Source organism: Chiroxiphia lanceolata, chromosome 3 (assembly GCF_009829145.1).
Source record: "Chiroxiphia lanceolata isolate bChiLan1 chromosome 3, bChiLan1.pri, whole genome shotgun sequence".
Lineage (NCBI taxonomy): Eukaryota > Metazoa > Chordata > Aves > Passeriformes > Pipridae > Chiroxiphia > Chiroxiphia lanceolata.
In genome coordinates, this window is record NC_045639.1 from 31,595,607 (window position 1) to 31,617,704 (window position 22,098).

A 22,098-nucleotide genomic window follows, 5' to 3' on the forward strand; every position below is an offset into this window, starting at 1 on the left:
TTTCTTTGGGGTTGAAGCAAAATGGAGCAGCTTCCTTTTGCTCAACAAGCTGTGGCCACCTGAGGAAAGGACAGGGCACATACTTGACTGCCTTGGTCCTTTGACCACCCTGCTCAGGAGATGTCATCAGGGAATTCAGCAAGTGGGCTGACTTCCATCCCCTCTTGCCCTCTGAGCAATGGTGAGGGGGCTTCACATTCCTCTAAACCTGCCCAGCACCAGTACTCACAGACCCACCGCTGGCAACCACCTCAGTGAATCATCTGAAACTTTTATTACACCGATTTGGTTTACAATCTTTGTACTTTGATATTTCCAACAAAAAAGGCAACATTGTGATATACTGTTTGTACATATATAGAGAGACAGACAGAGCTAGATCATATTGACAGAGTTGAAAAGTAAAAACTGTTTCCCAGTGTTCACAAAAGAATTAATCCACCACGTACCCGCTTCTGCCTTGCCCTGCCTGATGGATACAGACAGCTGTGGTGCCGCCAGCCCCCGGCCGACGGGACCTTTACCTGCACCGTGTCACACCCGTACAGATCAGAAGGATGGAGTGTGAGGTTGTCCCCGGTGGTGCTGGACACACAAGGGGCGCTGACAAGGCTCAGCCCCAAACCCTCACAAATTTGCGTAGCTCCCTTCCCAACTATTGATGGAAGCTTCAGGGGCTACATCTACAAGAATTCCTAACCAGAACCAGCAGCTGTGAAACCTCCCTATCTGGGCATCTCCCACTACTTGTTTCCCATCCTCGAGACCGAGGTATTGAATATACTTATTTATTATTTGCATTTACAAAATATTCCACTGGATGACCAAACCTCAATGAGATGAGAACTCATGTTCAGAAACAGCAGAAAAGACCCAGATCAGCATCAGGGATGAAGCAACAGCTCCAGCAGCGAGGGGTTGGCTTAATGGGAGTGGCCTGGTCCTGGGCAAGCTTGCCTCTAGCTCCAAGGACAGGGCTGCAGCTGGTCAGCCAGTTGTGCAATGAAAGCTCATGCTGGGAGGGCAGCGATGAGATCCTGCAGACATGCTAGCAGACACACGAGGAGGAATTGACTGCCAGAGCCAGTGAGGACGAAGGAAGGAAAGAAAAAGCTTGGGAAAACATGTCATCACCAGAAAAACTGTTGACTTGGTTTCCAGGATATTCACTGCTCCTTTTCCTGCAAACAGTCCTGAGACTGTTAACACCACCTAAGTACCCCTCAAACCCACTCCTGGGCTACCACAGGCAGGAATGCCTAGACAGTTAGGTGTTGCCTGGAGAACCCTTTGCCCACCCTCCCATCAATCTTGGCCAAAGAGCAAAGTCCACCAAGCTGCCTGCACCACTTGCCCACATGCAAGACTAACAATCAACTATCTGCCAGTCTGCAAGGGCTGTAACCATGTCAAACACCACGTATGTTGGCTAAAAATTAAAGGTCTGCCAGCAACAGCAGATTGTATGAATGTAAACATTTCCACTTGTCAGCTCCAGGTCCACTTACAATACGGTGGGACTGCCTTCCAGAGTGGTAACTAGCTGATCACTCTGTGCTGGGAAAGGAATGTGCCAGCACAGGGCCAGGACAGACCCTTAGCTCTCCTTTGAGATCTGTCCCCAAGGAGTACTGTCAGGCTTTGAGGAGGAGGGTCATCTGTGGGCCTCTGTCTGAAGGAGGGAATGACCTCCAGCACCACCACCACCCACCAATGCTGCATGAGTGGCACTCAGCAGCAGAGGAACCCCAGCCAAGCTGGGAACATCCCCCCGCCCATGGATCTGTGCCAGGAGATGGGGAGAGATGAGGGTGGCCGGAAAGTAAAAGAGGGGGAATGACACAAGGGCTTACACTTGGGCTATGCTAGCGGGTGCCCCATCAGGGCGGAGCAGGGGTGCCCAGCTCACTCCCTCATGGAGCAGATGGTGAGCCCGGCTTCCACTGCTCTGAGCAGAGTGCACGTGGCAGCAGGAGACGGTGGCCAGCTTCCCAAGCCTGGCGGCTTTTGCTCACAGCGACCCAGGCGTTGATTTGCAAGGTGTCACACTGGCATATGTCGCAACAGGATGGCAGGCTGATTTTGAGCACCGACTGGGGGAGGAGAAGCAGACTGCCAGGGCGATGGGCAGAGGCTGTGCATTGAAATGGTTGCTGTTCAGCCTCCCTTTGCTCCCATGGAGCTGGATTTGTCCACACTGAGCTTCTGTCCCTGCCTGCTTGGGTACCTGCCGGCCCTCTGCACAGTTAAGACGAAGTGCTGGTGGCTGAGGTTCAGCAGCAGGGAGGAAAATGGGTGTCCTGTGCATTGCCTCTGGGACAGCACAGTGAAGCCATCTCTGGATGGGGGGAGAACTTGGGCTGGGGCAGGCTCAGAGAATTTCCAGGTTGCCTCTTACAGAGGCAAACTATGAAACTGAACTGGGGAGGAAACAGCATGCTTATAAAACATGGCACCAAGCACTACTGGCTTGAAATGCACAGTCCAGCCCATGCAACTCTACAACCCAGACAACTCACAGAAGCTCTTCTGATTGCTGGGGGCCCACCAATTTATGCCACCAGCCCCTACATCACCCTGTCCTCTGTGCAGCAGTCTCCCTCCAAACTCCTTTACCAGCTAGCCCCTATGCACCACCCTGCTGACAGGGAACTTTTGGCTAACCTAGATCCCTTACTGCTTCTTCCTTCAGTTGCAGTGAAAAGGGATGAAGCCTGAGCTTATGCGACTGGGAAGCTGAGGGGTGGCACAGAGCCAAACCCTGCACTGGTTTCCCTAGGTGGAGGGGATGGCTCAGAAAAGAAGCATTCCTCCTCCCCACAGGGTATGCCTGAAATAGCCAAGCCTGTCAGATCCCTGTCTCTGGCCATGATAGATTAGCCCTCCAAGGCACAGGGCAATTTATTCATTAGTGACACTTACACCTTGTGGCTGCATTAGCCATCACGGTTGGTGACACGTGCTCAAGCTGTCAGCGCTGGGCTTAGAGGCAACACCACTGTTCCACAAGTGCAGCGAGACATGGCCTGGGCACTTCAGCTTGGGAATACCTCCTGCCTGTTTCTCAGCGGAGCATGCACGGACTGCTTTGAAAGCCCACTCTGTTCCCAAGCTTCTCCATCAAACGCCCTGCTTCCTCTGTTCCCCCCCTCGCCTTGCAGCACCACTGCTCCAGCACCACAGCTCCTGCCTCGTCTGTCTTCTGTCTCCTATAAAAACCACCGCACCTGCAAACCTTTTACAGGTTCTCCTACCAACCTTCCTCTCCACATCTTGCTGAGCATTCACATGCTATTCTGCCCTCCATCAGGCACTTTGTGCAGCCCACAGCAAAGCTGCTCAGCCCCAGAAGAGAAGCACAGAGCACACGTTTGGAGACTCCAGCAGACATGCTGCTTTCACTACGATGCTGTTCCCTGCCCCCACACTGCCACAACAGCCGACTTGCCTCCTCCCCAGCGCAGCACCAAGATTTGGGGACCGACCACACAAACATATCAAGGCCTTCTGTTTCTAACTTTGGTCGTTTAACTTACCTGATTACGAGGCTCAGACAAGTGCTGTGAAATTCTCTGGAAAAGCACAAGGTGATGCCAGGATGAGCGCGGTTCTCTCCACCAAGCAAGGAGGAGGCATGCCAGGGAGCACTGCTGGAATACTGTGCACCAGCAGGGTATTGTGAGTTCTGCCCACAAGCACGCCTGCGGTCATCATGTGTCTGCTGGCATTTCATGGCTGGCCCACAACACCCAGCAGAGACAGGACCCAAATGATGTGAACACACAGCCTCAGAGGAGTTCAGGGGAGAGGGGTCCTTTGGCTACCTCATAGGAATGACAGTTTTCCTATCAGGTTTGGAGAGGGTGGGAAGAGACGGAAAACATTGTCCAAGGAGCAGATCCAGCAGCTCTCCTGTTTCAGGCAGCCAGCAATGGATTAGCTTGTTCTTAACACAGCTTGCTCCATGCTTTTATCCCTCCTTGGCACTCACTGCAGCAAATGTGACACTTCACACCATCTTCTCACAGAAACCAGGTCAGGATTTTCCTCTCACAAGGAACAAGCAAGGCTGTCACCCTGAAAAGCCCTTGCCGCAAAGGTAGATGGATGTCACCAGCCCAGAGCCACAAACACACCAACCCTCTGCAGGGCCACGGGTCCCAGCTGTGCACACAAGCATGCAGAAGCCCAGCCTACCATGTGTGCATGTGTAGGTGGATGGCCAGGTCACACCTCAAAGGAAGACTTTAAACTCCAGCCTCTGTTCCAGCCTACCCCACTGCGAAGCCACAGGACCACCATCCCAATCTGCCTTGCATTTCTTCTCCACACCACAACAAGGGCTGGAACGAGTGGAGAGTTTAAACACACTTCATCACCAAAAATTATTTTTTTTTAAGCAAGGAACAGCAACATGAAACACTTCTCACAACTGTTAAGGCCTCCTAGTCTCATTTCAGTTCAAAAAAGTTGGCATTTCCAAAGCGAAATCCTGTTATTTTGGGGTCTAGTTGTCACTGCTGTTTCCCATTGGCTGAGCTGTGCTGTGCATTTTGCTCCATCAGACATGTCACTACTTCATTCTCCTCTGCTTGGCCCCTGGGGGCAGGCTCTTCCTGGGGGACAGGTGCAGCACAGAGCCCACCAGCTCCTGGCACAGCCGACGGAGGTGATGCCTGCTTTCAGCTGCTCCTCCCACTGCATCTGCTTCTGGAGACGCACTAGACTCAGGCTTGTGTTTTTCCAAACTTTTACCCTGACTGGTTCATGGGCTGCCATCCAAAGTCCGAATTCATGGCACAGCAGCCGACAGCGCTGCTAATGGACATTGGGACCATGGGACTGATACAAAGTACTACGTCATCTCACCACATTCTAGCTAGGCTTTTTCTTCCACTAATGTGAGTAGCTAAGATCGCAGAAGCAGCTTGTGCTGATGGAGAGTGAAAGAACCTCATGTGTCTGTGTGTGAAGTTATTTTGTTCTACAAAATCCGTTAAATTATAATCACAGTAGGTGATCCATCCATTCACGAAGTTCAAAAGACTGGGGAGGGTTCAGGATGGGCACCAATTTCTCACAAGCTTCATTTCCCCCAAATGAAGTTTACAAAAACGGAACGAACAAAATGGCACAACAAAAACAGTCGTCCTTGGGAATGGGGGGAGGAATAAAACCCACTTAGCTTTCCAGCAGCCTCTGTGCTTATTCTCAGATGGCCATGCTGCACATTGTAATGAGCTCCTGAAAACTTGGCAGCTTCTGGAAGAGTTGCATAGGTGGATGATATACTTGTGGTAGAGCCTGTGTATGAGCCTGTGTATGAGGAAGAGGAGCTTGCTGAACTCCACAGGGAAACTGTCCCTCCCCCAAGACAGATATATGAGGTAAGGAGGGAAGGAGGGAGGGCAGGCCACGAGGCCATGGGTCTTGCCAGTTCATTTCTGTCCTTGGGACCTCTTTTCCCTCAGGTGCAGAAAGGCTATGGTCCTGTGGGAGAAGGCTCCTCTCCCAGTGCTGTGGAGGTCAGTTTGCTTGTTAGCTTGCTTTTGAGAGAGTTGACAGATCACATCCATGGGCATAACGTTCCCCTTGGTGGAACAGCTGTGATGGAGGCAGTAGAGCAAAACAATTCAACCCACTGCTTGCAGAAACAGTAGATATTCAACATTCATTTATGTTGGTCAAGTCCCAACACAAATTCTATACATCAAAGCAACACTGTGACAGATCAATTTGTCTGGACTCAAAGACAGACCCCCTCTGAGGAGTTGCTAAGCCAAGCTCACATTAGTACGGTACCACTGGCTTCAATAAAATTACACTAGGAATGAGCATAGCCCATTAATTTCTACCTGAAAAGTGACTATGCTCGTTTCCACTTTTTCCAGAATGCCCACAGGGGAAACAGCCCTAGGTGGGCTCAGCCCCAATTCCTCACTGGGCTCCCAGGTCCTATGAACCAGCCTTTGGCCCCCACGTATACCTGGCTCGGTGGAGACTCTAGGCCCAAGTGCATCACTGGAGGCAGCAGCACCAAACAGAGCTACACTTAAACCATGTCTCACTTCTGAGATCACCTGGATACAGATCATATTCACACAGACCTTATTCTAATATGAACATGAATGAAACATGATCAGAAGCACATATCCCAACTTGAGACTTACAGCTCTTTGGTAACACAACATCTTGGTGGTGGTACAGTATTTCAGACTCAGACCCTAGAGCTACGGTGGCAGAGTAGGAGCACATTGCAGCAAGGTTGTACCCTGCTCATGTAAGGCAGCATCCTGGTGATATTAGACAGCTGTACTTAAGCTGTGGTTGGAAAGGCTGGAAGAAGAGCTTAAAAGGTGCTATTTGTCCCACTGGCTAATCAGCAGGCACTGTTCCACTGACATCGGATGCTACCTAACTCTCTCCAACTTCCACTAAATAAACCTTTTCCTGCAGTCCTCTCCCCACGGGCATCCATCAGTTATTAAACATCTCTCCAGCCTTTTGAGTGAAAAGACAACAAAGAGAGCAGGGACTGGCTGGATCTCTAAGGTGCATTTTATGGGGAGCAGAAAGGGAGGGGGATGTATAGCAACTTCCCCAGCCCTAATACTGCACATTTGCCTGGTGTGTGATTCTGGAAGGCCTGGGTTTCGCCATAAGTTGATATTCCCTCTCCCCATCCTAACAAATGCCCCTACAGCTGCTCACTCTGACAGCCCTCTCTGAAACCTCCTTCCTTGGTGTAGAGTGAGACACAACATGCAGTGGGCTCAGGAAGTACTACCAGGCTGGCTGGTGTTGCCAACCAGTTCTGCCCAAGCAAAGTGCCAGGTGCTATCTGGGAAGCTTCCAGTGTGCTGAAAGATAGATAAATGGGTGGCCATGTGTCTGGAAGATCAGCTAATTCAGAGCTTCTTAAGTATCTGACAAGTATACTGACAGCAACAGCAAACATCAAATAGCCCAAACTTATTGTCCAGCTTTGCAGCAGTAAGGACTAGCCCCCTTCTGGGATGCATTAGCACCATGAAGGGCCAGGAAGAGGAGCTGGTAGCATTCCTGTCTCACTCCTTCTAGTATGTGAGGAAAGCTTGCTGATAAGTGCAATGTTGAGCCTGACTCTCAGCCCATGGAAAGCTGCAATGGGTGAACGATGTATGGAGAAAACCTAAGCCATCTGACTGTGGAGATCCTTTAGTTATTGCCCTCACCATACTGACAAGCACACAGCTTTCACCTTCCCAGAGGGTGATGTGCACTATCTGGCTTTCCTTGAGTAAGGGGCCAGCAGCTCTGTGTACTCCACTCACTTTGAAGAGATCTGCTCTGCAAGTGAGGACAAAGCCTCCCTGACAGACCAAGGCATTGCTTGCACCTTTGGCCCTCTCCTCTTGCCCAGGCTGGGCTCAGAGCAGGAGTGACATACTCACTACACAGAGAAAACTTCTGCACCACCACTCAAACCAGAGTTTGGCAAGTGAGATCAAGACCCTAGGATTGGTGAAGGGAAAGCTATAGAGACTAGATAACGCCTGCTTGTGTCGGGAGGGCCATGGGGAAAAGGAGCAGAGCCAATTAGACTCACCAGTCAATGAAGGAGAAGTAATGGGATTAAGATACAGCAGGAAGAATTCAGGTTAGAAGGGAGAAGGCTATCACGAGAGGAGCAGACTGGGCCATCGAATGAGCTGCCAAAGGAATCGTCATCACCAACAGAGACACGGCAGAGAGCAGACACAAGTCTGCAGGAGGAGCAGATGCCTGACTGCTGCTCAGCCCGGAGCCGTGGTAGGTGGGTGTCTGTGTGCCGGGGAGATAGGACGACTCCACTATGGAGAGGGTGTGCTGCCAGAGCAGGGACAGACCATCTCTGGGTATCTGTGCTAGTAACCTGTGTTGTAAGAATTGCTTTTGCCGAGGGCACTACAGTTCCTCACCAACACTCAGGAGGAAACTTACACACAAACTTTGCTGGTGGTGTCCCAATGCCAGGAGAGGGAAGGGAGAGCCCAGTTTTCTGCTCTGAACTTCCCTGCCTAGCTAGACATGCCAGGAAGAACCCCAGTTTCAGTCTGTCCTCTTCAGCTCCACCACCTCTCTGCCAAGCCAGCAGGCGGCTCCTGTTCCTGCCCAGTCCTGCTCCCTTACCATGTCCATGTGTGTCATCCCCCTTTCCTGAGCCTGAGGCAGGGCACGAATATCTCTACCCTTGCAAGAATGGAGTAGTTGGACCAGAGGGGCAGTTCCACCAGGAGTAGTGGGGTAGCAGGGCCAAGAATATGAGCAAGGGGATCTCCAAGAAATCCTGGTGTCCAGCAGGAAGCACCACCTAGAGAGGTCCCACTTCTCAGGGTACTGAGGGTCTGGGACAGCCACAGACAGTGGCACTGGGACTATGCCTGGGACCTGGCTGCAGCTGGCACCAGGTACAATGGGGAAGGTGTTCAGCAACAGGAAGACTGTATGGATCCTGCTGGTCAGAGCAGCAGCCATGCCTCGAAGATCCATGTTCACCTGGACAGATCACCTCCAGAATAAGATTTCACAGGAGAAAATGGGGCAGAAGAACAAGATGAGGCATTCTCATGGAAAGCCCCAGAAAGAGCCAAGGATACGGTGCCTGCAACTCTGCTGCAGGTGCTAGAGGAAGGGGAGCCCAGAGACCCTGCTAATCTGTCCCTATTCTGAAGACTGTCTTTGCCCCAGGGAGCTAAAAGGCCTGCCAAATCTTAGATAAATCCATCTGTCCAAGGCACCTTGGATGCTGGAGATAGAAAGAGGAGCCATCACAGCCTAATTAAAGCAATGTGTAGGAGATTTCAAAGAGAATATGTCAGCAAGGACAAGGTGACCACATTCCTCACTAATGACCCATTGCAGCTCCACTGTCTCAATTCACTGGGACATACAAGAACACACAATTATCTCCCCAGAGTCACGTGGACACTCAACGCTGGCCTTGGCTTACATTAAGCCCTTGGAGAGAGAAGTACAAATGCACAGCAAGCCAAATGTCATTACTGAGCAAGGAAATCCCAGGGTTGCTTTCACCTGGTCTGAAACTGTGCCAAAAATGATGAGAACAAAACGCAGAGAGGGATGTGCCCACACAGAGATCTTATGCTTCTCTGGCCTCCCAGGGACCCTCTTTTAGCCAACATCTAAGTCTAGGGCAAGAAAGGGCGGATGACAAGACAGAATCATAACAGAGTGAGATTTTATAGGACTTTCTGTTCAAACCACTGTTCTCCAAACTCCTGTCTGGAGTCTAGCACTTGGGATCAAGGAGGATGAGCTGACTTGAAGGGCAAGAGACACTGACCAGGATACACAGGGCACACAAAGAGCAGAACAGACTGCTCTGGGGGAAAAGACAAGCAGAGCCCTACAACACCCGCAGTGCTGACTGTTCCAGGCTTGCCAGCAAGAGATGATTTTCAAGAGGACTGATGTGATGCATGGGTGCATTTGCAGCCTCCTCAAGACCTGGGAGGCGAAGTAATACAGCAGCGTGATGAGAGAAGCAGAGCCCTCATTAATAGCTGGCAGAAGGAAGATAGGCTGGACTAAATATGATGCTTCACTGTTTGCTGTTACATCTCGCCTTTCTGCAATGGATGTGGAGGCAGACATCAAGCTCACATGCCCAGGTGCTAAAGGACTTACCTTTGTCACCCAAGACCTGCTGCTTTTAGCTGTTTGCCCAGCTGATGAAGGAAGTGTGGTGAGGCTGAAAAGCAGTGCTGTTTGGAGAAATCGCTGGCTGATTTGGCATGCCTTCCCCCAAAGAACTGACTGAAAAGGAGACAGCTTTTCTGAGGAAAAGCTGGGCGTCTGCATGCTGCAGCCACTGATGAAGCTTCAGTAACATGAAGGCTCCTTGCCCAACGTCACCAAGATCCCTTCCGACAGGATGGAAGGGGCAGCACAAAGCTCAGAGCAACCTGCGCTGACAAGAGCAAGGCAGAAGAACCAGGGGCTAATGGGCTACACAGAAGTCACCTCACTTCTCACAGCCTGACACCTCCTGCAAAACCTCTGTAGTGCAAATGCCAGTTTTAAGCAGGTTCCCTCTAAACATCCCTTGCCTCTGTTCCAGAAAGCATCTCTCATGGAAGATGCCTCCTGCATGGGTCCTGCACCCATACTGCTCAGTTTTAAGCAGGTTCCCCTCTAACACATCCCTTGCCTCTGTTCCAGAAAGCATCTCTCATGGAAGATGCCTCCTGCATGGGTCCTGCACCCATAGTGGGGTCCCACAGAAAGGGAATCCTTTTGCTCCTCATTTCCCCAGCCCAGGTTCTCAATGCTCCTGCATGCTTTTGCATTTCTCTCTCCTAGCCCCTCAGAGCTCTCTCCCAAAACCAGGCTGTCAGGATCCTGCAGCTCAGAGTCCACAGGCAGAGCCCAGCTGGATCTCATGCAAAATTCACTCATGCAGCGATGCACCAACCTGCTGCTCATTATCAATAGGTAAACTGCAGCTGAACCTACCAGAGCCTTCCTTGATGCTTGTCTGAACCAATTAGGACTCAATTCAAAGCCAGGAAGGGTCCCCAGCTACTTGACGTGCCACCTGATACCATGATGCCTGTCCCAGTGCCACTCTTCCCCTTCCTCAGCTCACCAGGGGCCTACCGTTTTCTCTTTCCAGCTGAGCCCTCCTCAAGCAAACACATCAGTAGCGCTGCAGATCTCTGCTCCATCTGGGTTTGCACATTCATCCCTCCCCCGGTGCTGCGTGCCCAAACAGAAAACCCTTTACCTAAGGGATGCTGACTCAGAGCTGATATGCCGAACCTTCCTGAGGAGCCTGGGATCCTCTGGAGGTGATGCCATTCCCAGCAGTGAGAACAGAGTAACAGTCGGAGCGTGGTCTAAAAAAAAAAAATGGGGAGGGTGGGGAACAGTTGGGGGGAAGGGGAAGAGCTGGATTCATGGCTTTCAGCCTTTGCTTTAACCTGCCGCTCCATCCACGTGCCTGGACGCCCCAGACCTTCCGTTACAGGCAGTTACACCTGCTCCCAAGGGGCCCATTCCCCTCCACACTGCAAGGGGTCTTGCTCCAGCATGGGAAGCAGAGTGGGCAGAGGTGCAGCAAGGTGCTTTCTGATGGCTGCTGGTTCCTTGGAGCATGAGCCAGCCTGGAGCCAGGGCCGGGAGCCAAAAACCACCCCTCCCTGCATCAGGGCTATTTTTTTTCCCCTTTGGATCTTGATGCCATGAATTACGGTTTTGGGGTTGGTTTGGTTGAATTATTTATTCTTTTTTTGCATGTGGTGGTTGGTCTAGAGTTCTGTGCCATGTCAGGGGAGCATCAGCACCCACCCCTCTGGGAGGTCAGAGACACACTGTGGGGAGCTTTCGCTGGCTGATGGAGCAAGATGCCATGTCCACTCCATCCTGATGTCCTCTTAGGCTGTCCTCCCTGTGCTCCTCTCCCCAAATCCTGTGCTGGCTTGGGCCAGGCAACAGACAATGAGATCTCACCGCCCTCTGCTTTCACAGTGAGGTCTCCACACAGGACCCGTTGCGATGGAGGTGACGGTGGTCGTGGTTCAGGCAGCCTTCATTGCGGTGTACAAAGAAGGGGAAGTAGAGGGCATCCTGGTAAGGAGGGGGGTCTTCCTCCTCCACAGTCACCCTGGCTGGAGAGGCGTGTCTGCTCAGTGGGGCAGCTCTGCTCGTTCAGGCTCCCACTCCGGCTCTGCCAGAGGCAGCTGCGTCGTGAGCCATACAGGCGGCCCAGAGAAAAGCGGCTGCTGCTGAAGGGAATCCTGGGACTGCCATTGCAGATGCTCAGAGCACTGCGGGAGAAGATGAGGAGCTGCTTATAGTCATGTGGCATCGCTCGCAGTTCTGCCGGTAGCCCCCATACCGGCAAGCAGAGTAGCTGTTGCAGCCGGAGAGCCCCACCAAGTCCATCAGGACCGCTTCTGAATAGCTGGGCACCAGCTGCTGGTTGGATCGTATGTGCCACTCCAGCTCAGTGCTGTCCACCGTGTTGACGCGGGGCATCCTCCGGCAGAAGGTGCGCTCCTCGGCCGGTGTCACTGCCACGTAGTCGAACCCAAAGAGTTTCTCCACGTGGTAATGGACATAGGAGGTGCGGTACTCATTTAGCACCCTCAGGGGCCAGGACAGGGTCAGCAGAGCTGCCACCCAGAAGACATAGTGAGATACATACCAAGGCAGGTTGTCTGGGTCGGAAAAGGCCACCATGTATTCCTTGAAGTCCACATTTTTGAGGTGCATCCCCTCCCTGGCCTCCATGTAGTCATCTAGGCCCTCATTCTCCGTGAAGAAGCGGGCCCGCTGGGTCAGATAGGAGTTCTCTGACTCCACATTGGCAAAGCTGAAACACTTGGTGAAGCGGAGCCGCGTGGCGGGGTAGCTCTCCAGGTCAATGAGGTCCTTGGAGATATCCTTAACTCCACAATTGGAATAATCAAATTCAGCCTCTGCCACGTGGGTGTTGACCCGCTCATGATACACTTGGGTGGTGGTGTAGGCATCCCCGTTGCGGTAGCGGGTAACCTGCCGGGTCCTGCGGACATAGTGGTAGCTGATGGCCTTCCACCAGATGCAGGGAGTCGCCTGCTGCATCCGCTGCACACGCTCGTGCACACTCTCCACGTCTACTTTGTATTGCAGCTCGTTGCGGGTGTAGCAGTGCCAGCACTCCACCAGGTACACCACGTAGAGCATCACCAGGAAAGCCAACGGGATGTAGACGTAGCCGTTGGAACAGGGGCTGTCGTGGTACATCATGGACTTGCCTTTGTAAGCGCTGTCAAAGGTCAGCCGGGTCACCTTGGTGACATGACACCATGTCATGGCTCCCATGCAGCCGTACATGAGGAGGGACAGCAGCAGGCATTTCCAGTGGGACTCTCGGCACAGAGACTTGCTGAGAGACTGCTTCACTGGCCGCTGCTGCTCGGCGACCGGGAAGAAGGGGAGAGAAAACAAGAGAGGAGTCAGTAGACTGCAGGAGTAGAGGGAAGGGAGAAGGCAGAAGGGTGCTATGGTAGCACCTATAGCTCTGTGGAGACAAAACAGTAGATGCCTGAGGCTCCCAGCCTCAGCAGGCAGGCCAGAGGCCGGGATCTCTCCCAGGATGACAATCACACAGTGCGGGCAACTGTCACCCCACTTCTCTTCACGGTGCCTGCCCCTCCTTAGGAGACTCCTAGCTGGATGTGAAGAAGAGTGGCAGAGGACAACTCTGCCAGCCGCACCCTGAGCATTCCTCCTTCTTCAGGGGAGAGTAATCCCTACCACTGCCACATCTTGGGGAGGGCTAATGAAGCAGAATAAGACAGAGACTGGTGGCTCCCCCCACATACCTCAGCTTCTGCACCCACCCCACCAGTGCAGGCAGCTCTAACTGATGGGTCGCCCCACCTGAAACCCCTCCCCACAGCTCATCCCAGTGCACCTCTCACTGCTCACACATCAGTTGCTCCCCTCTTCCAAGTAACGAGTACCAGCAATATTCCAATTTCTCCCACCAGGGCAGCACAAGCTGCTTAGGATGCCTGTAAGGTGGAGAAACAGACCTTCTGCAGCTGGGAATGTCTCTGGTAATGGCATGGCAATTCCCATCACAACACTTGGCAGCCTAAGGGGCTCTGAAGTGCTTTTCAAGATATAATCACAAACGGGAAAGTACTTTTCCACAACTGAAATGCAGCCACCTCTGGCAGGAGAGAAAGCAAAATATGGAATAACATCCTAAAAAGTGTTCAGGCTGGAAGAGCATCCCACCAATCTGCAGCAGCAGGGAGGGCAAGAGCCACTCATGGCTGCTAGCAAATGTCCCTGCTTGCACTGGGATTCAGCTGTGACGGCCCACACTTCCAGAAAAAACTGCTCTCAGGTCTTTCATGGTGAGGAAGGGCAGAACTTCAGAAAAAGGACTTTTTAAAGGGACTGCATTGGTGCTTTTAGCAGAGGAACAGTGCAGGGTTTCACACAGATCCATGAAAAAAACCCTGGTTAAGGAAACTTCTGTCACTCTGCAACACTCTGCAGTCTCAAGTATTGATCCACCTTGGTCTGTGAGACCTAACATTATCCTACCCAAAGAAAGATTATTTGCTTTCTTACACTTCATCCAGCAGTCTTCAATGTGCAACCTGAGAGAGGGAGGCAAGAACCTATCACTGTGCAGATGCCATGAAACTCACTAAGAGGCTTCCAGCTTTGTTCTCCCTCCCCCCGCACGGAGCATGGCTCTGAGCTCACCTCTGCCATGGCAGAGGCTAATGCCAGCTGTAATGACACCATTCATGGCACTGAAGTCCAAGCCTGGCTCCATTCTTCTCCATTTCTGAGCACACTGGGCTGGACAGGTTTCTCACCCAGGGATCTCAAAGAGCTAGAAAGCAGGAGGGGCACTTCCACTCTGGTATGAAAGGAAAATTAAAGCAAAAACCCAGAGATCACAAGACCACTGGCAGGTCTAGGGACAGATTTGCAACCTCTTCTTTCCTTTAAGAAATGTGTCATGCTCTCCCAAAGAGTCCTTCAGTGCTGGCTCGGCCCCCTAGAGTCCCAGAGGCTTATCTTTCCCTCCCCTACACCTTGTCAAACCCTGGTCCACCCCATTGCCAGTGGGTCTTCTGCCACCGCACTCAGCAGGCTGGATTCTCAGCCCAAATCTCCAACAGAGGTTCTCTCCCCAGAAGCAGGGAGCTTCCCTGCCTGCCCACCCAGCAGCCAGCCCTGCACATCCAGAGGGACCACTGGTGGCAAGGGGAATGGTGGTACATCCCACTGGCAGTTCCCAAGCATCAGCAGGACGAGCTCCCCTCTCTGGAGTCACCGGCTGACAGCAAGAGCTGGAGACAGACATCGAGCCAGGGCTGGGCAGGTGGGGCAGTGCAGCCTTCAGGCAACACGGAAGGTGCAGGTGGCTCTGCTCGGCAGCGCCAGCACGGACACATGTGCAGCCAAGTCTTCACATTGCAACCCAACATTGCAGCAGCCTCATGGTCATGGGACAAGAAGGGAACCCAGGTAAGAGAAAGGGAGTGAGGAGAGAAGGGGGAGCCATTGCCTCCTGAGCTGTGCCCTCCCTCCTGAGGTCCACACTGCAGTTATAAGAGCCTGCTCAGATCCCTCTGTCTTTGCTCAGCTGCAGTATGACTCTCCATGCTGGAATGCTGTACCACTACCCAGGCAGATGAAGGTTTCCTCTCTCACTGCTGCCTTCCATGTTGCAGATCTCCCTGGCAGCAGCAGCAATGATTGTGAGGATCTAAGGGAGCTGCTCAGCCAAAGGAGGAGCATGGTGAGGGTCTGAACAGGAGCCTTGGGGAGATGCAAGGTACATACTAAACCCAGGGTGTCTGTGGGGTAAGAAGGCTGAGAAACAGCACCTTGTTCAGGAGGCCGATCTGCAAACAGAGCACAGGGAAAAAGCAAAGCATCCAGCTCACTCATTTGCCAAGCTGGGGAATGGGCGTAAACAAAAAGTCTTTGGAGATGTCTGCCTCAGAAAAGCAAATTTCACCTCCCAGTCACTCCCCAGACCTTCATATTCTGCACTGCCTGTGTCGCAGGAGAAGGGAGATGCTGGCTGTCACCCTGAGGAGATGCCGGCAAGCCCCCTGCGGTTACCTATCCAGGGCAGGGAGCACGATGCAGCCCAGGCTTGGTTCCAGGAACTGTGTTAGCAGGGCTCTAGTCCATGCATTAGTCTCCTCCTAGGACTACGCAGCATTTAGATACTGCAGCGCTTTTACAGGGTCACAGTAACCCCTGCTGTAACTGTTTACAACCCAGTTTTGTCTTAGGCTTTTGAGGTAAAACACATACACCTCAGCAGCACTGGTGGGGTTTCCGAAAGCTGATCAAATGCCTATGACGGGATACAACCACAGCAGAGACGGAGGAGGAGCCAGCTGCAGAGTCTAATCCCAGTAGGAACTGCAGCATCCCTGCTCCTCTCCCAGGCTGCAAAAGGCTCACAGGAGCAAACAACCGGCTCCACGGCTTCCCCCCGCAGAAGTAGCTGAATAAGGTTGTCTCGTTGAGCTATTAACCAGCCTTGGATGAGTCCAGCATAGGCAACAAGCAGATGAAAAGCTGGGGAAAGGGAAATCTGTCCCAGAACAGTGTCACTGGGAGGAGAGGAGTCTCTGATTAAATGCCATCGTCATCTGCCCGCCGCAAGTCTGATGGAATGAGGCAAAATACTTGCCCTACTTCACTGGCAAACAGGGTTTTCCCTCCATCACCAGGAGCCTCCCTCACGGCTCAGGCTCAAGCACTGGAGAACGATAAGCAAATCCGCTATTGCAGGTGCACAGAAACATCTCTGCAGTGCTATAGGGCAGAACTGGTCCGGCCAAGGCTTGGCTGACCCCTCTGGATGGATCCCAGTGTCTCAGTTCACCACACAGAACAGACAAGGCAACTCTTACCAGGCACCTGGGTGCTGACTGTAACAACACTGAAAAGGCCAAGAGTGGGCTGCCTGCTACAGCCTCCCCTGCCTCGTACATGGCATTTGTCTCTGAGTGGCATGTCTCCCTGACATTGTCCCTGAGATGAACAGAGATGGAGTCCCACAGCTGCGTTGCTGCTCTGGGATGCATGGGGAGGGATGGAGGGGAATGACTTACAACTCAGCCGTGATGAAACAAAAGGAGGATTCCCACAATGTACAGGGCAGAGGCAATAGAAAGTGGGGGGGGAGGGATCCTCTTCTAAAAAAAGCCTTGAGGAGACAAACATGCCCAGCACCCCAGGGCTAAGCACATGGGCCAAAAAACCTTAATCACCTGCAACCTTGACCCTGCAACTTTGAACACTAAACACACTTCATAATCCTTCAAGTTCTTCAAGCTCCTCTCTGTAACAGTTCAGCCCTGGCCCCATCCACTGTCCCCCTGTTTAACAGTGTTTTCATGTCATCACCTTCCCGTCCTCTTACCTGTCTCCTCCCTGCAAGACCTGCCTTAAATCTCTGATTCACCTCCAGAGCTAAACTGTCACTTTACAAGACCCCAGGGGTTCAGAGGGTTAGGCGTTCTAGAGACGGCCCTCTACAGGACTGAAAAAAAACAATCAAAAAAGCCCCAGAGCAGCAGCCTGAAGGCCAGGTAGCTCCTGAGTGCCAGGCAGTGGCAGCAGCTTGCAGGTGACTGCAGTGTGACTCTTGAGCATCAGTTTCCATGGCTCTTCCCTACCATTCACTTATGTCATGCAAGAAATTAATAAGATCCCTTGACTTCAAATCCCCAGGAATAAGGGAGGCAGGGAAAAGCCAGTCATTTCTAGGAATTGCCACTGTCTTCCCAGGCCTGGACAGACATTGGCAACTCCTGGCCAGGATGGTCCAAGCAACACCCACATCAACACCCTGTGTGTGATGGGGCCTACAGCCCGATTCAGGAGCTACCTGAGGTGGCTTAAGATGAGGCTGGCAGCATTGCCAGCTGCAGAGGAAAGAGGACGGCTGAGCATCTAGGAGCCAGTGAACTCTGCCAGCAGTCAGATCCTGCAGCGATACCAAGTTCTCCATTTTACACAGCAACTTGGAGGAGGACTGGTCCCTTCCATCAGATCCCACCGAGCAGCAGGATGAGGACATTTTTTTGCTTGTTCTCAGGCTGAAGAGCTTTTCCCTTGGTATTCCCTACCCTCCAAGTATGCGTTGCTGATGAAATTCAGCTAACCACCATTATGTGTATGTGTAGGCATGTAATGCCAAGAGGGAAACATGGGCTCAGTCAGCTCTGGCCAGTAGTTCTTGCTACTTGCCTTTCTGGGACAGAGAAGCACCTGAAGCCCTGCCTGGCTTCTAGACACAGCAACCTGAGATAGGTTAACACGAGGTACCTTCAAGAGGACAGAGCACATTCCCATTTTCCAATCCCCAGACAATCTCCTCTGGCTCCCCACCTGCCCTGGCCAACAGACCCTGACATGTGGGATTCAGCCACATTGCTGGATGCTCAGCGATATTGGCACCAACAGTTGGTTCTGATGGAAATGAGGACATCACTACAGCCTGTCCTTCTTCCCCTCCCCAATATTTCTGAAGACAAGAGGATTGCCCTAGGTCAGTCCACGAATCCAGGCTCCCCTTCCCACTAAAGTGATTCATTGCATCACAAGACACCAGTAAGCACGGCACCATCAGGAGAGACTGCAGCTTTCCTGTCCTGCACCAGCTGCTTCATGCAAGTCTGTGACAGCTTCTGGCCACAGGAAGGATGCCCTTAGCCTAAAAAGTGCAGGTCACGGACTGTACCCCTTCTGCCTACTCTCATGGTGTAAGATTACACTGACACCCTAGTTGGTAGCCACAGTAGAGCAATCGAAGCCAAGACAATCTTCTTGTAATCCCTGCGAACAAGAGGACACCACAGGTGAGGGAAACTCACCTGGATGCTGCCCCTGCAACACTTATTTCATTCAAAGTGGCTCTTGAACTGGCACCTCTGAAAAGCCACTGTGCTGTCTTGAAAGTAGCACCAGCACTGGAAGAGCACTGGCAGTAAGAGACCATGTCACAGCATGGCACAAGCATGTCCTCATGCTAAAAAGGGACCTCAAAGTTTAGCTACCTTGGTCGGATCTGTTTGGAGAGCTGGGCTGAGGGCATCAGGAGTTGTTTAATGGAAGCAGGAAGAGAGGAACAGACACAGAGCAGAGTACACAGTATTTGTACAGCTTCCCAGTCCTTGAACTCAGCATTCCTCTCCTGCAATTATTTATATCTAAATATAAGCTGTATATATAGAATAACAGTGCATGAGCATGCATGTTCTGCCTAAGCCAAGGAGACAGAGAATACCAGGATTATGCAGCACTCACTAACTGCAGCTCCTCAGCAGCAGAGGACAAGTGATGCACAGCTCCTGAGCACCCCACAAGCTGCCCTTTGAGCTGTGGTCTCACCAGAGAGGACAACCCACCACACAAAGAGAACGCTGTCCTTCCTACACTGCCCAGTTGACTTCCATGGGTCACCAGTCCCATGGCATAAGGTGCTTCTCACTAATCGGTGCAGTTGCCTTCTCTCCTCTTGGGAATCCCAAGCTGCAAGCAGGATCTGTGGAGGCAGACAAAGGGGCTGGCACACCTGCCTACGGTACTGCTCCCTAGGCATAGGGCACCTGCTCTTCAGTATTTCTGGCATCTGCTGCCTGGACTCCAGAAAAGCCTCTCCAAAAAGGGAAGACTGCAGTACACGTGGAGGTAAAGCTGTGGTGGTACCTGGCCTGCCCCAGTCTGCACCTTCCACTCTCCTCAGCCAACCTCCAGCTGGGAGCAGCGACCAGCAACAGTCCCTGGCGCTGGGTCCCCAAGCCCTCTCCCGTGCTATCCACCGCGTCTTCCCTCGCAGTGACCTAGGCAGCTGTGCCATCTCCTGGATGCCCCAGAAGCCAGAGCGCAGCAAGGTGGGGGGTCTCCGCTTCCATTCCTCCCAGGCATAACAACCTCTGCCCGTGGCAGTAAGACCAAGCGGCGCCCCGCGCCTCTCTTCTGTGACTTTCTCCCTTCCTCCTCCACCCTGGCCACTCCGGCTCCGGCCCCCGCTGCGGGCGGCGTTGGCTGCTGCGTCCCTTCCAGCCCCGGCGGCTCCGCGGCGATCCCCAGGTGACAGGCGAGCGATGGAGAAGCGAAGCGCCAGGGCAGTCCACGGGCGGCGGGGACCGACGGGTGGGTTTCCTGGCCTACCCACCGCCCCCCCCGCCGGCCCGCACCGCAGCCCGGGGCCGGAGCGGGGCGAGGGCTCCCGGAGAGGGAGTCCGTACCTGTGCGGGCAAAGCCCGGCCCGGCCCGCGGCGGAGCGGTCAATGAACGCGCCATGCAAAGCGGGCGGGGAGAGAGGGTGTTGGGGTCAGCCCCGGCGGGGGGCGGCCGCTCTCCTCACCTCCTCTCGGGCCCCCTCCGCCTCCTCCTCCGGAGGACCGGCGTGCTGCTGCCTCCCTCGCTGGCGGCGGCCGCCGAGGCCGGGGGGGACATGGCGGCGGGGGCGCCCCGCTGGCGGTGCCTGCGGGCTGGGCAGCCGCATTATCCCGCCCGCCGCCGGGCGCTGCCTCGCCGGTCGCCGGGCGGGCGGCGGGGCGGCGCGGCGGGCGGGCGGCGCGGCGGCATCGCCCCCCCGCCGCGGCTCGGCGGCAGCGCTGGCCGCCCGCCGGCCCCGGCCCCGCTGCAGCGCAGCGCCGCTACACGCGGCGGAGGGCGGGCAGAGCCGCGGTGGGAGGGCCGCGGCGGAGGCGGGGGGGCCGGATGAGGATGGGATGGGATGGGATGGGATGGGATGGGATGGGATGGGATGGGATGGGATGGGATGGGATGGGATGGGATGGGATGGGATGGGATGGGATCGGGGCGCGGCGGGACCCGCGCCCGCCCGAGCGTGGCGGCGGATGACCTTGAGGCGCCGGCCGGCAGCAGAGAGGGAGGCAGGCAGGGAGGCAGGCAAGGAGCAGGCAGGTAGGGAGGGAGCCCAGCGCAGCCTCCCCTCCCGAGCGTCACCGAGAGTGGAGCCGCCGCCCGGCGCGGCCGGGGAGGGCTCCCCCTCCCACCCCTGCCGAGGGGGCGTCAGGCGGTCCAGGCGGGCTTCGGTCCCAGCCGGGCTGCTGATGGGGAGGTGAGGGGTCCCGTGGGTTTTCCTCCCCTCGGGACGAAGCAGGAGAAGCAAGAGCACTTTGCGTGAACTCCGTCTGTTTTTCTAATATATGGGCATCCCAGCTAGTCGGCGGAGGGGGGGTAGGGGTGACCATCAGTGCTAATGCTAGCACTCAGGGAAAACAGGTTGGGCAACATCTTCACTGCTATGATCTCCATCGGGCCCAAGGATACTCAGCTAGCTATTGCAGAGCCAACTGCAGTGCATTTCTCACACAGAGCTGACTGGCTTGGTTGCAGGGATGACTGCAAAAGTCCCTTTAGACCTTCAGTCTAAACACACAGGGGACACACACGCAGAGCTCGGGAAGGGTTCCGACATGTTCAAGTCCAGATATCGCAAGTAGAGTCCAGCTTCCTTGACAGTCAGGAAATAGGTGTCTCTGCCAGTGCTTCCCTAGTTCCAAACTGGGGAGAAGCATAAGCTGCAGAATTTGCTGGAAACTGCTTCACTTTTTCTGAGCTCTGGCAATGAGATGATTGGCATGCTCTTGCCCACTGTTGTCTGGGGTGAGGAAGGAACAGTCCATAGGCTTGATAGTCTCACTCAAGGAGATGCATCTGAGGGGAATTGCCAAACCCTGCTTCTTATGGAATAGGTGTGATGGCCGGGGGTGCTGCTGAAGGAGCTCATCTTCAAAAGAGGCTGGGGATGCATTTCCTCTCGCCTTTCCCCTGTTTCCATGGGAACAGCAGCAAGCAGGAGCAGCTTGTTTGGAATTTCACTGCCTACCGCTCAGACACCCCCTGCCCAACCTTCCCAGCAGACTTTGGCTCTGGAGGTTTTCAGACCCATCCTCACGTGATGGATCCCATGCCTCCAAGGAGAGCTCACCGGTGCGTTTGTGTTGTGGCAGTGCAAAGCAAACAGGCACAAGCCCAGAGCTGTCAAGGTTCCTGTAGCAGCACTGAATGCTATTCCACGCACACTAATAGACAGTTGTAAATAATATGCATTCCTATATGCATTTCTGCTTTTTATAGTGCTAGGGACTCCTGTAGCATGTGACCTCAACTAGACTAAAAGGCGCCTGGGGGATGATCACCCTCCAGGAACAGCACAGATTTTCTCTCAAAGATGTGAATATGCACAAAAGAGCAAAGCAGGAGGTTGAGGGGGAGAAAAGGTAATATGAGTTTATGTCTTTGCTTTTAATAGTCCATGGTGTCTTTTTCTTCAGGGAATTCATCTATTCACTTTTGAATCTGTTTGATTTTAGGCTTGTAGATGCTCCATGCATTCAGTGGCAAGGAATATCACAGCACACCCAGACTCAAGGAGCAGCTTCCTTTGGTGTGCTTGTTATCCACTAGGATTAACCGTTGGGAAGTGGGCTGCTGCCACCCTTATGGAGCCACACACACAGAGCCCTGCAATTTGTCCTCCACTGGTGGAGTCAGTGGCTACCGGTTATTCAGAGGTAGAGTTTTTTGTAT

General features: G+C 53.5%; 1 protein-coding gene across 1 annotated transcript; it reads right to left on the reverse strand.

Annotated features, from left to right (window-relative positions):
• Positions 1-251: 251 nt before the first annotated feature.
• TMEM151B (transmembrane protein 151B) lies at positions 252-20,193 on the reverse strand. Its single transcript, XM_032681985.1, is given in 5 exon segments — positions 252-5,604; positions 10,498-11,635; positions 11,637-11,826; positions 11,829-12,939; positions 19,901-20,193. Coding segments are annotated over 4 exon segments (1,572 nt in total). The 5' UTR covers positions 20,042-20,193; the 3' UTR covers positions 252-5,604; positions 10,498-11,505.
• Between the last annotated feature and the right edge of the window lie 1,905 nt (positions 20,194-22,098).